Below are 14747 nucleotides of genomic sequence, written 5' to 3'. Positions count from 1 at the left end.
CCCCGAGCTGTTTGTATAATCTGAATTCTTAATGGTCTTTTTGGATCAAGAAGGAAAAATAAAAGTTTATTTTAATATAATTTAAAATTAAAAAATTAAATGCTAGCAATTTGTAAAATTAAAATTTTGTATAAATTTATTATATATATAATATTATTTTCAATTGGCAAACATGAAAATGTAGATTCATTCATATGTTTTTTATTAATACTTTTAAAATTTCAAGTCAAACATAAGGTCTCATTTGAAACTTAAAAAAATATTAAGAAAATAAAAAAATATATAAAGAGATTTTTATTTTGATGTTTGGTTATGAAAATAATATATATATACATATATATATATATATCAAATTTATAAATAAAATTTGAATTTACATATTATTATTAAAATTCTAATTATATTAAAATAAATTTTTATTTTTAATAGTATTTAATAGAAAAGAAAAAATATAAGAAAAACCCTGCGCATTCAGAATCAATCTCAGATTCATACAAATTGGATAAAAGCCGGCAACAGCGTGGGTGGGAGAGAGCTACGAAAGATGTAGCAGAAGAGTTGAAGCTCATTCACTTGCGACGGCAGCAATATTCAACCCATGGCAGAAGTGTCTTATATAGGCATTACAGCTAAAAGATAATAATATATTCAGTTTTCCTTTACAGCATTCATGATTCTCACTAAGAAAACTATTGACTATTAAAAGTGCGAAACACCAATGGTGTAAATATTGTTCCCCCACCTGCCTTTTGTTTCTCCCTTCCTGTTGACCTTAAAACTAAATCACCCATGCAGATGATAATCATTGAACCACAAATGTTGAAATTTGTTGCTTGACGCCCACATGATTTATATCCATGTACTTTGCACCTGCAATCTGCACATCAGAAAGAGCTCAGCTCCTCCCACTACTAGCATATATGCTGTTTCCCGTGTAATTACAGGAGAGGTGACAATATTGCAAGAACATCTCTCCAGTTCTCTATGAAAAGTTAGACCAAAACGTTCTTCTCCTGGAGGAAGGGGTTCATCAACTCCGATCTTTTAAAGCCGAGGGGCACTAGCCAAACTCTTCAATACAACCCATACCGAACACGCACAAGCCCACATCATTGGACATTGAAACCCTTATCGATTAAATGAGGCAGCTGAGTTGTCATCGTACTGTCCTCTCCAAGCATTCCCACTGTCGGTCCCACTACAAGCTTGATTAGGGACTGGCAAGCTCTCTAGATCTCCCTCCAAACTCATTTGCTGCACTTCTGCGGATGACAGTATCTTTATGCTCTGAACACAGCTAACAAACTCACTGCAAAAAAATCGAACACTGCAGTCAAGAAAAACAAACCACAGAAATAAAATATTTGAACCAATGCATGACCGAGGTTGCTCAGACTTACTCCCAGGGGTCATCACCGACAAGTAGGATGTCATTCTCGTGATCCATGTAGACAAGTTTCCACTCAGTCCTGTGTGGGTCTTCTAGCTGCCCTTCAATTCCAAACATCCGGGCCAAATCATGCCTGAGCTCATCATAATCTTTGTAACGGGTGACATCAATAGACCTTCCCACGGAACCACGCTTTTGAACCTTCAGGAGACAAAACTAGTATAAGGCAAGAAGAAGAAGAAGAAGAAGAAAGAAGGCTTGCACCTTTTCCAAGCTTAATTTACATTCTGTGTCTCTAAGAAATAAATTTGAATGTGTCTAACTTGAAGCCCTAAAAACCCAATCTTCCAAATGCCACCTTTTTCAAACCTCCAAAAGCATAAATCTAACTATTTAGTAATTCTAGAAGCATTTGACAGAAGCATTGCATGTTACATGCCCTTTTAAATTTTAAAGCACCTGATTCAACCCTATGCATGCATCTTCAACACCCTTTAGTTGAATTTCTTGACCATCAATTTCAAATTTTCTTCGTTACTCCTAAATTACAAGAAGCAAACATCATGAAAGTAATTAACGATGCTCCAAACGCATGATATCAACCGTAATCTTGTAGATAATATACAGATCATAGACAATATGAGAATAAATTACACACATTAGTGGACTGAACAATTATACAGAAATTTAAGCACTACCTCATGCCCAAAGAAATAAATCAAGCCATGACTTAAGTTAGACAAACTTCTAAGCAAAGAGAAGTAAAAACCTTCGTGTAAGAACCTATAAGAAGAGAAGTAAGAAACCTTTGTGTATGTTCGCATACGCTGAGTCTGGTTAGCCCACAAGCTGCTGCTCAAAACCCCAGCCTCATTGACAGCAGCATCACTTGAACATCCAGGCTTAAACGACACATTTGGAACCCCAAATGACTGCGAGCTGATGGCAGCAGTAGATAACTCTGTTTCAATATCTCTTGGAGTGCCCCCATAATTCGAAAGCAGGTTTTGAAGATCCTTTCCTGAGTCAAAACCCCTTGACAACAAAGTGTCAGGCGCCAAAGTATCAATATTATCGAAGGGAAGATTGTTCCGAGGATGCAATTGAACTTCTCCGTCCAAACAGAAGGTCGGGACTGAGAAATTCTGCGGGAAGGTACCAGCATCTAAGCAATATGATGTAGCGGATGAGGACCCTTCTAATTGATCAGTAATGGCGTTTCTGTATTTTAGTTGATCTGGTCCTTTTGAGCCTAATTCATGTTTGATCCGTACATCAGACTTGTTCTGCTCTTGAACCAAGTTACTACTCACAGGCTCAATTGCAGAATCACTGGTCAATATGGCTCGCCCTTGTTGGTTTCTGCTCAGGAAATTTGATGGGGAAACCTGGCAATTATTAGTAGAAGGTGAAGTTGAACATGATGGTGTATCTCCATCTGTAATAGCAGAATGGGCTCTGACTGCAACAAGTGGTTTCAGCTGAACTTGCAGCTGGCTCACAGGAACTTGGTGTGATTGTGTGAGTGACGATGTTGAAAAGTTGTTGCTGCTGAGTTGTTGATGCTGAGGTTGGGATGAGGGCAGCTGCGGTAATTGCTGGTTTTGTTGATGGACCTGCTGTTGCTGTAATATCTGAGGCTGCAAACGAGGGCTTACTGGAGAAAGCAATTGCTGTTGTTGCTGCTGTTGCTGCTGCAATTTCTGCAGTGCCTGTAGCTGAAGCTGATGTTCTGATAGATTCTGCTGTGATGATTGTTGCATGTTTGGCTGCTGTTGGGACCTCTGCGACAGGCTATTTTGCAACAACTGCACTGAGGAGTGTTGCAGTTGTGGCTGCTGCAGTGGATGCCTCTGTTGTATGAGGCCAGGTTGCTGTTCTACTTGTTGAAACTGCAAGTCTTGTGGTAAGGATGTCATCTGGAATGAACTCCTATTTGCAGAATGAATATTTTGTTGGCAATGGGTGTTACTGCCAGTCAGTAATTGCTGCTGCTGAAGCTGAGAGAACAAAACTGGTTGCTGTGAATTTTGACCTAGGATCTGGTTAGGAGCAACTAAACCATTATTTACAAGTGCTGGTTGGAGTGTCTGTTGCTGCTGCTGATGATTTTGCTGCTGCTGCTGTTGATTTTGCTGCTGCTGCTGCTGCTGCTGCTGTGGCTGTTGTTGTTGCTGTTGCTGCTGCTGTGGCTGGTGTAGTAGTGGTGGCTGCTGCTGCCGCAGCTGTTGCTCTTGAAGGGCTTGCTGCTGCTGCTGCTGTGGGTTAGTAGGAGTTTGCAACAGCTGCTGCAGCTGCTGCTGTTGGGCCCATGTCAGAGGTGGCTGCTGCAATTGGTTGACTTGGTTATGTAGATTTGCTTTATTGAACTGGAGGCTAGGCGTAGAGAGGACAGGGGCTTGGAAACTCAACAACTTGGATGGGTCATCTGTGCTAAGGTTGTTGTGCAGGGCAGTGGAAGAAACCATGGATGGGATAAATCCTGGTTGAGCAGCTGAAAATTGATTATTATGTTGCATGCTCATCCATTGGACCAAACTCAAACCAGGGAAGATTGAGCTTGCGGCATCCTTCATGCCGAAGTCATCTCCAAGCCAGGGCATGTCATCATCTGCAAAAAGCACTACTAGAAAACATTAGAGGAGGAAAATAAGATATGAGAATCCATACAAACAAAAGCTTCAAACATAAGGCACTATATCAATTTTTTATTTAAAAAAATAACTGTGATACTGTGACGTAGGATGTTTCACCTGTCAGGCTTGAAGAACCCAAGCCATGAGTTGCAAAAACACTTGAAACTAAATTGTAAAAGAAAACACCAACCGCTAACATAGAATGAAATATAAATTTGTCCAAGCATAGGGATTGAACATAAGGAGCTTTATTGTAGCCCTTTGAAATGTATTTAGGGGCATCAACAGGTTGGTTCCCATTTTGTTCCACCTATACCCAAAACTAAAACTTCACTCTTGACTATGGTTTTTAGTTCCTATTATAGTTTTCTTTGAACCAGGACCAATACTGTTAAGAGAAACAAAGCATGGACAAACCAACCAAAATACTCTTACACTCTCTCTCTCTATCTCTCTCTCTCTCTCTCTCTCTCTCACACACACACACACACACATCCAAGAGTATTGTGCAGATATAGATGCAATTTGAAAACATTGTGATTCACTCACTTGAGATACACTTTCATTAAAAGAATGGATCCATGGTAGTCTTCAGATGCAGTAAAATAAAATAAAATTTCTTTAGTGTTTCCTTTACTAGGAATCCAGAAGACAGTTTCCAAGGGGAACTCACTGTAAATACACATGCTACAAACAGCTTAATGGGAGAAATTACTACCACTGAATGGACCCCTTCAAAATTTCTATATCCAATGACAAAACGGTAATTTTGGCTTACCCGGCAACCCTGGTGGTTTAGAAAACTTGGGTCTGAAAAATGGAGGTGGACATATATAGAAAGGAGTTACTACAGGCTCAACATCCCAAATTGAAACTCGGCTTGGCCTTTCGCCAGCTGTTGATTCATCCCATCCAACCTGTCAACGATATTAATGTCAACTGGCTGAGCAAGCAAATAACAACAATAATAATAACAACAATCATCAATAATGTGCAGAGAAACCATATCATTTTCTTGAGAACTTGTAAAGTGAGAACTGTTTACAAAACCAACATAGGGTACTTAATTTGAGAACAGCATGAAAGCGTCAACATGCAGAAACAGAATCAATCCTATTAGGGCATTAAAATTAGGAAGTTGGGGTAGGGGTGAAAGGAAGTCTGGGAAGACTAATACAAATTCTGACAGATTAGTGATAGCAAAGAAAGATTGCAACCAAATCTTATTTAGCAGAAGAAAAGGCACACTGAAGTCCGAAGTAAAATTAATATATCCCTTTCATTGCCCCTAGACATACACAAACATGAAACTTAATCCCATGTGAGCAGGATTCTTGTTGTCAAACCCAGATAATTAAGGAAAAGCACTCTGATAACATTATTAACATATTCCTGTGATCCATGTAGTGCAGCAATGAACTTGCATCCATACAACATTGACACATACAGATTCTAGATGACACAGCCTGCTGAGAGCCAACATGTTTAAAATATGCTGTTAATATACTATAATAATTTGTTAAGGGCTTTTCAGACGTAAAATACACAAACATCAATAAAATTTTAGAGTCCTTTCAGACAACCTCATAACTTAAAGAATAAATACCTGGAGATTGCGCCACTGTGAATTTTTCCATCGTACAGGATCCAAATCACTGATGCCAGTGATCGTACCCATGTATCTGCGTACCCCCGACTCCTCAGTCTCAAACATCATTCTAAATCGCATGCCAAGTGAAACTTGGGTATACATTGCTTTGTTGTACTTGGCTAAGGGAATCACAAACTCAGAAGGACTTGCCCTATAAAAATCAAATGAATCTTATCAGACCATGATCCCCAAAGTGCTGCTCACCATTTAACTGGAATTACAAGTCAAATGTATGACAGTAGCACCTTGGATTGTAAAAAATAGTAAAAGGGCTGTTATTTGCAGCAGCATGGGCAGCAGCAGCAAGTATGCCAATGTGCATGCTATCACTGGATATGACTGATGATGAGAGAGCTGGTTGCTGTCTATTAGCACGCCTTATACCGAGGAGCAACTGTGATTTTTCATCTCTACATCCAACCAGATTTCCCAGCTCAATAAAACAAGAATGAAACTCATCCAGTTAGGATATCTTTTTTAATATGCATATATTTAAAACAAGATACCTGATAAAAAGTACAGAATCACCAGCAAAGAGTCTTTTTGTACTAACAAAGACACTCCAACCAGTAGTCAGCAGGTGCCTTTTTGGTTGACCTGAAATTAGACCATAATACATAGCTTTTAACAGATTGTTGTAAAACAGTCCAACTCATAGGAATGCCTAATATTAGATTTCCCCACTTCATGGTGGTCAAAACCATGCAACATTTTCTAACTCTCCCAGAAAACAAAATTCCTGTACTGGTATAGAAGAATAATCCAAGTTTTAGTGGACATACATTGAAATATCCATCATATCCAAACTCTAGATGCAATGATTTCAAGATAAACACTTTTAAGAAGAAGAGAATCCAAGTGAGAAGCAGAAACTTAATTTTTCCTAAGAAATCAAACTTAAAAAGAGTTCCCCTAAATATATGTTTTGGCCTCTTATGTCAATCACAAACGGTGTAATTATTTATATTTCAGCCCACTGAAGACTGATTTAACATTAAGATCTCATCAGTCTTATCTAGTGTACATTATATGATTTTATCCCAGACCACATGCAATAACTTCCAACAAGATCTCATAATCAAATCATCTTTGGATCTTTACATTTTCAAGTCAAATGGAAATGATGCTAGGAAACAAACAGTATCAGTACTAATAAAATCCCTGTATTATGTTTATTCCTGAAAACATTCCAAACAATTAGGAGAACACCTGAAGCAAAAACTAATTGCGTGGGCAACACGATAAGACTAAAGTAGCATTTTTTTTTTAAATGGCAAATTTAGTCAAACCATTGAGTTGCAAAATCATAGTCAATAAAGAAATATCTTAATGCATCCATGAAGCATAACAGATGAGACGGACAGAAAAAGAGAATATTTCCACAATAAAGGGCAATACCTCGATAAATATGTCTGAATGTCCATGTGGTGTCATGCAAATCTCTGGCTGCTAGCTCTTGAGCAGGGGGTTGCATTGAAAAATCCTATCAGCCATCTTTTTGGTAAGCAGTGGAATAGGTAAACACTGAATGTACCATACAGCAAGCAACCCACATATTAAAAGTATTGAAATTTACTCACTAGAGGTGGGAAGATCTTTTCAGCTGCTCTACGAGGCACAGAAAATCCACCATGAGTGCTTGTGTCACTAGCTGTAAGAGTTTTGCAAAAGAACTCAGCTGGTTGCCTACTTTGTTTTAGGCCTATATCGGATGCCAGTAATGCTTCCTTGTCATACTGAAAAATAGACGTATAAGATGTTCTTTAGACAGGCCCACATGATTACAAATGGAATAATAATGATGAGTTATGCATTGAACAAATTGAAAATTAAACAGCTGACCTACTTTGCTCACAGGTTGAAGGGTCATTTGAGCATAGACCTCATCAGTTTCTGGATCAGCCTATTCAAAATATATAAAATAAAGTTCTTCAGATAATCATATTAAAAGAAAGTTTCTCCCCAACTGCATCCCTGCCCCGGACCATAACGAAATTATGACTAATTATTTATTTATTATTTTTGGCCTGCAATCTGGATTGCTAAATAGTGAATTTTTCTAGTCACTGTTATGCAGTGCAATCATAAAAGTCTCCGGCCATTAAGCAGAAGTGTGCAGGTTCAATCCTGAGATTAGACACTTATGCAAAAAAACGAATGTTAAAACCATTTCCAGACCGCTCTCTCCCTTCATTTAGTAGGACCCGCATTATGTAATAGCCTGCACTTGGATGATTTGGTGGATGGATTAAGAGTGTATGAATAAAATACATAAATAAATGAAGGGAGTGAGCACTGAAATTATTGGTCTGCCTAGTTACAGAAATGGATCCGTAGCAAGCCAAGGTACGCACAATGGCAGTACTAGATGCAAATCCTTCAAAAGCTACACATTTTTCCTTCATAACATTTCATTATAGAAAAACGGGCACATGGAACTTTAGAGGATCCCATACATGTAATGTGACATTATGAAGCAAGCAAATCAACTTGGACGGTAGGTTAGGATAGCTTGGTATGCAATCAGTCTCTTTTTGCATCGAAGCTGCAACCTGAAAATTTTTTGGTTCCAAGAAAGTTCAATTAGGAATCAGCAGTCATAATTTATTAATTGTTTAGAAATAAGGACGGAGAAAAAGTGGGCCTGACATACTTGCTCACTGTGACCTTGAGGGAAGTAAACTACAAGACTACGGATTGGAGGCAAAGAAACCAATGGCCCTGCACAAGCATGCCATAACTCTGAATTGATACTCTTCCTTTCTCCTGTTTTCTCAAACAAAGAAGAAGAAAATAATTTAACAAAAATAATCTTTTAAGTTAAGAAAGAGTAAAGCATATTTTCTAAATTTTTCATTCATGGAACTTTATGATGTCTCAGCAGTCGAAAAATCATTAAACTTTGAATGATTCTAACTTTGCTATGCAGCAACAATACATTCCTTTTCTAGTTTCTAAATGATTCCAAGTTTTATTTTTTTTTTCAGCGGCAGTAGTGTAATTGATTAGAAGGTAGCATAATTGATTTCATTTTCCTTCAATTTATTCTGAACAAGACTGTTCCTTTTGGCATGAGTAAGATTGTTTTGGACGTCCCTTTCTGCAAATACTGTTGTAATACCTACAAAACAAGTGAGCTAAAGGAATTCTAAGTTATGAGCACATGCTTTGTAATACAAGTATTTTTAAGCTTAGTTACAGGAACCTCCTTACTAGGTAATGCCAGTCTCAGAACCTCGATTATGCAAAGTACCTTGATAGAACCTCACTCCAATCATGATAAAACCTCACTTCCCATCATTATAAACCCCGACATATGCCTAAAAATTTATTGTTTTCAATTAAATAAAGTCAAAGTTGCAGTGTAATTTTGCAACTTTTTAGGCACTGTTATGTTAAAATATTGTCTATATGTAATTATGAATTTATGATTACATGAGTAGGAAAGAGACGTTTCCCAGAAAATTTGTATATTAGCCTGTATTTTGTAGTTTTATGCATAATTTTTACCTATTTATGCATAATATGTATAGTCGCTTACCAGACACTTCTATCATTTGACTCTTCTATGTTTCTCCACTTCTCTGTACTCCTACCAATTCATGTAAATTTGATTCTAACAAATCAGGGTCAGCATTAACAATACTTGCTCCTTTGTGCTTTCATATCATGCAAATTATAACAGCCATTATCTATTGATGCTGAGAGGAACAATGATGCCACTGGCTCCCTTTCCCAATTTTTCGTATTAATTGCTAATATGACAATGAATGAGTGGTTGTATGCTAACAGCTATGTGATTATTTCCTCGTCCTAGAAAATGAAAGCTAAAATCATCAATAATATTTTTGTTAATTAAAAAAATGAAATTGTGACATGAATCACAAACCAACCATCAATATTAAACATGGATGTGTGCCAATTGCCAAGTGCTGACAATAACCCAATTCAATCTAATTAAATCACAACTAGTTGGAATTTGATATAACATCCTTCCCATGGTTTTAAATCGCGATTGCGGGTAGCTTAACATAACGGTAACGGGTGTAACGGGAAGCGAGAGTAGTGGATGTTACATAACAGGGGGTGTAACGGCCGTGAATTTTTTTGAAGCACGCACAACCTTGTGCATATTAGTGTACTTGCATCTTTCAAGCTTTTAGCTCTTTTTAGAAAGAGTTTGAGTGTATTTTGGATCCTTTAATTCGACTAAGTTATTTGGTAAGGAGAACAAGTTTACATTTGTTTTAAACCACCATTTATAGAAAAATTAGGTGTGTGTGTATTTATACTTCTCATTGTTCTTATCTGTGATAAATTCTTATGTGTGCTAAATTAATTAATAGAACAAAATACATTATACACACCATTAATCTATTAGAAACATAAGATGTATGAATAATACAAATATAAAATAGCTAGAAAAGAAAGAAGGTTGAAATTGAAAAATATAGAGCAAAAATATCACATTACTAATATTATCAAAATAAAATATTTTCCTAACAAGTTAGTATTTTCAAAATTTTAATTAATGCATCTATTGTGAGTATTTAAAGAAATAGTAAATTTTATATCATTGTCATTCTCATTATAATCTTTTCCCCCTCTCGCCACATGGTATATGGAGAATGATTTATGAAAGAGAAGGAAAAAGTAAGAATAAAAATAAAATAACTTTTTTTGGTGTAACAGTCCTATAGAGGTTATGTAATGGCCATAGCGGCCTTTACGTAACGGTCGCGGTCCGTAATGGCTGCTATGGCAGTGATTTTTCTTCCCACCGATTTTGTGGTGTAACGGTATTAGTAACCCAAAAAATCATTACATAACGACGTTACGTAACAGTCGTGGCCATTATTTAAAACCATGATCCTTCCTGGCTGTTCCAGTACCCTATCAAGGGTCATATTTTCCTTTTAAGTCGTCCAATATCATGCTGATGATGTAAAAAGTTCACTCATGAATAACTCATCTTATTTTGTTTGTTTCTGTATTTTGTAATAAAGAAGAGAGCTTAGACCAAGGGATTGGTTTTCAACTGGTTTCTAATCACGTTGTTCCATCACCACTAGTAGATTCATATTCAAATCACTCAGCATAAATATTTCTAAGAACATTTATTATTCAGTAAAAGACTTAAATATTTTAATAATTTTTTCACTCAAAAAGACAAGTATCAATGAAATTGTTTAAACATCTCATGTTTCTTTGAAAGATTATAAGAATTGATAGAGCAAATTTTAGATTTAGAGGAAGGTCATCCATTGAAACCATGGTGATATATTACAAATGAAACCATCCAAACATTTCGCAATTTAAAAAAAAAAATTAAATTTGAAAATGCAAAGTTCAGATTTCGAGGGATATCATTGAAATTGTGATGCTATGTCACCATTTGTACAAGTACTTCAGCTTGGAAGCATCAAAAGACGAGGATAAACTAAACTATATGATGTCATATTCAGAAAATATTATTATTTTTAGTTTTCTTCAGTTATATGTACACACTGATGTTTCAGAAATACATGGGTAGGTAGTAGTAATTGCTAATGATATGTTATTACCTCTATTAGAAAATATTTTGAACTTCAGATCAAACTGCATGAACCTCACAAACAAAACATAAAATTCTCTTAAAGCAGGAAGCTTCACGCACACTTTTGCTGCCCTGGATTTCAATCGCTAACATAAATCAACCAAATCTATGACTTTACAAGGGCAGGATGGAGGGAGTAAGTGAGTGTGTGTCTCTGTCTTTGTGCACCCATGTGTGAAACATAGAAGAAAAAGAAGAATATCTATCACAAAATGTGCAAGAAAATATTTTTTATTCTAATCTTTTATTTTCATGATAGCAGCATTATAAATAACTAAAGTAGTATATATGATGAAAAGTCATAGTAAAGAATGAATTTTTAAAATTTAATGTTAACATGATCTTAAAAGTATAAAAGTATAAGTCAACTGCACCCATTGACCGGAGTTCCTAAATCCTCCATTGTCCATCATTATAAGCTGTAAGCCTACAATAACATACTAGAATGCACATGAACTTAAAATTTCATTTTTTTTAGATGAAGAAAAATTCAAGTTTTAGAAGGGCTTAAAAGGTAGATAAATTTTAGAAAGAACATAAAATTAAGAAGTGTCAATAGAAATATATATGAAAAAATTTATAAGTTAACGTACCTTTCAACAACAACAACAACAAAAGTAAAAATTTAAAATTCACCTAAGAATTAAGATGGATGTGCCATAGTTTTTGGCAGATAGAGGAAAATTTACACGAAATAAATTGATATAGGAAAGTGACAGGTTGTTTGCAAAGTCATAAATTTAGATATTGAGAAATGTACGACATTTGAATTTCTCGTGCAATATGGATCCCAAATGACATGCAATGTATCAAAAAATTTGGTCAAAAGAAATTAGAAATATGGGATGACAAATTGAAATGCTTTCCGTCCATAACAGCAACAACTACTACTACTATGATGACAACAACAACAACTAGAAAATATATGCTCTGTTCATCTGAAATTTCCAGTGCATTGACTACCAATTTCTGTCAGGCATCACCCAATAACCATGTTAAATATCATTTAATTTTAAGGTTGGAACAATGCTTGGAACCAGATGAAATGCAATCAGAGTATGTGTCAAAATACGAACACCCAAGAGACGGTCAAAAGTTTTGAAAAGGCCTAAGAAGGCTTAAAAATGAAAAGCCAACCAGAGAAGGGGAAAATATAGAAACTGCTCCTAATTCCATTCCATACAGTTATCTACCCTCCGTTCAAAATCTCAAAACGAAGAAAACAATTAAAACAATAAAGATCTACATAATTTAAAACATTTAATAAGCTCAGAGAGAGTAGGAGGATAAAGAACACACCTTCTCCGGAACTTCCCAAAAAGCCGTTTGGCGGAGCCTTCATGATGGCCGACAGAGACGACAACTCCAAGAAGATTCAAGTCAGTCACCAGCGTGCTCCGTTATATTATCATTAGCACATTTATGTTGTCTTCTTATCAGCAACTCACCGGCCACTGCCCGTGTAAATTAAGCATACGTGCCTAGTTTTTTTGCCAGAAAAATCTAGCTCCAGATCACAGCAACAGCTGTAATCCAATCATCATTAATTGCAGCATTGCTTCATCAGATAACTACGTCTACGGGCACCCACAGGCCACCGAAACACCTTAATTTACGGCTCAGTAAGCTTTCACCGTCGCATTAATTTTACAATTCAAGCGATTACCATTTTAAACCCTACTTAGTTCATCTGAACTGTTCCTTCTCAGATGCAGCAATTTTGAAACAACCAACTAATTCACTTCGCTTCTAACCATTAATTTTTGACATCATCGATCGGAGGAACCATAGGAAACTTTCCTTCATGTTCCTTCTCAGATGCAGCAATTCAAAACATCAACTTCACTTCGTTTCTAACCATTAATTTCATGAATCAGAGAAACCAGGTGGAAAATTTCCCCTTTTTCTCAAACTCAAGAATTAACTCGCTTTAATAATTGAGCTTAGCTGAAGATTCGAAGATTTATTGCCATAAATGCAGCTTCGCACTTTGATGAACACTTCTCCATTTCTTTCCGCCGAGTAAAATCAAATTACCGTATATAAAATCTCGAATCAGAAAAACATCCAAAAATTGCGGGAAACAACCAATTCCATTTTCTATGATTCAAAATCTGCCTGCAAACTACAAATCGACAAATGAAAGAATAAAAATACTGTCGTGAAACCAATCACCTTCGAGGAGCAGGGTAACCAGCGGAGCTGCTCGGGCGACGCAAGGCACAGAGCACCGGCGATACTCGCCGGCCGGGGGCGTCACCAGAGAAGCGGCTCAAAAGCGTAAAAAGGAGAACTACGAGGGCAGGAGAAGAGCTCCGGCGGGTGGAGAGAAGAGAGAGGATGAGGAGCAGAAGATCGGAAAGCCTGGGTTGCAACCGGGAAATCCGACGCCGAACAAAGCCAGACAGCTTTTCGTGAAGCAAGCCGACATGAAATGGACTGGAGCCGGGGTTTTAAATATTAAATATAAAACGAAAATAAAAAATAAAAATAAAAAACAATATAATATTATTTATTTAAAACAATAAGATTAATATTGAAGAAAATAAAAAAAGAGCCGCGCTTCCTTCTTTTCGCGGACAACACAAAACGGGAGGAGGGCCCTCTCCCAAATTTCACTCAGATTCTACCTAAATTCACATTTGGTGGCATAGGCGCAAGTAATTTGCTTGTGCGTAAGACTAAGAGAGTATGAAATTTGACACTTTCATTATTAGTCATAACTTCAAGCTTAATGTTAGATATTAATGAGTATTTATGCAATACGCCTAATAAAAGCTTGAGGTATGGTCAAATTATAATCATAATATGTTAAACTCTGCACTTTTGTTCATAAGAGATGCTGACAAGATCTAAACCTAATTTATATATATATAAACTTACTAGTAACGTAGACTTTCGTATGCACAATGACACTTCTTAAAACTAAATCAATTAAGTTTTATATTTTCTTACTACCTAACAACTTTTTTGTTTTTTTGTGTTGGTCTCAAGTTATTGGATGTTTTTCCTATACGAAACTATAATTTATACTATTTATAGTTTTTTTTTTTTTTTTTTTAAATTGTCGTCAAATCATGCTTGTATTGTGAATTCATAAAATGTTCTGACATATCATTATTTACAATAAAATTTATACTCATGCCACACATAAGTGAGTACTATTCTGTAATAAATTATAAAACCTATTTTGCTGATAAAATAATATTAAATCTGTTTTCAAGATTTCCTCAGTTTAACATCAGGATTCCCAAAAACTATACTAAATCATATATAAATTTCTGAAACAAATACTGTATATTCAATAATTAATTTTCTGAAAATACCGGACTTAATCTATCCCCTTATCTGTTTCCTGAGAAGCTTGTTGGAAAACCCTAAACCACGCCCGTGGTGTTTAGAACTCCAAACCCTGAAATTGCATTATCCCCAGTTCAATCAACTCAACCCCAGTATATTTATCATCTAATACAT

At 36.1% G+C, this 14747-nt stretch overlaps 1 protein-coding gene across 2 annotated transcripts; it reads right to left on the bottom strand.

Moving 5' to 3' along the window:
* Positions 1 to 599: 599 nt before the first annotated feature.
* Positions 600 to 13709, bottom strand: LOC131157370 (auxin response factor 19-like). Of its 2 annotated transcripts, XM_058111466.1 has the most exons (13): positions 12573 to 13709; positions 8331 to 8443; positions 8134 to 8229; positions 7524 to 7580; positions 7258 to 7413; positions 7076 to 7160; positions 6184 to 6274; positions 5923 to 6087; positions 5633 to 5828; positions 4805 to 4943; positions 2197 to 4001; positions 1401 to 1591; positions 600 to 1309 (listed from the first exon to the last, which is right to left on the bottom strand). In XM_058111466.1, the coding sequence occupies exons 1-13, from the start codon at positions 12613 to 12615 to the stop codon at positions 1129 to 1131; spliced, it is 3318 nt and encodes a 1105-aa protein (XP_057967449.1). In that variant the 5' UTR covers positions 12616 to 13709; the 3' UTR covers positions 600 to 1128. The 2 variants fall into 2 exon arrangements, with proteins under 2 accessions (XP_057967449.1, XP_057967450.1); XM_058111467.1 differs by lacking the exons at positions 8134 to 8229; positions 8331 to 8443 and having other exon boundaries at positions 12573 to 13703.
* Positions 13710 to 14747: the final 1038 nt, after the last annotated feature.

This window comes from Malania oleifera, chromosome 6 (genome assembly GCF_029873635.1).
Source record: "Malania oleifera isolate guangnan ecotype guangnan chromosome 6, ASM2987363v1, whole genome shotgun sequence".
NCBI lineage: Eukaryota > Viridiplantae > Streptophyta > Magnoliopsida > Santalales > Ximeniaceae > Malania > Malania oleifera.
Note: the sequence above shows the minus strand (reverse complement) of the source record. Positions and strands in the feature narration are given on the sequence as shown.

Bases quoted from the DNA above. Each gene is read 5' to 3' on its own strand.
- LOC131157370 (XM_058111466.1), bottom strand. From the start codon at position 12,615: ATGAAGGCTCCGCCAAACGGCTTTTTGGGAAGTTCCGGAGAAG. The intron at 7,414-7,523 runs GTAGGTCAGCTG...TCTATTTTTCAG, and splicing joins CCCTTCAACCTGTGAGCAAA to TATGACAAGGAAGCATTACT. The intron at 1,592-2,196 runs GTTTCTTACTTC...TGTCTCCTGAAG, and splicing joins GTATGCGAACATACACAAAG to GTTCAAAAGCGTGGTTCCGT.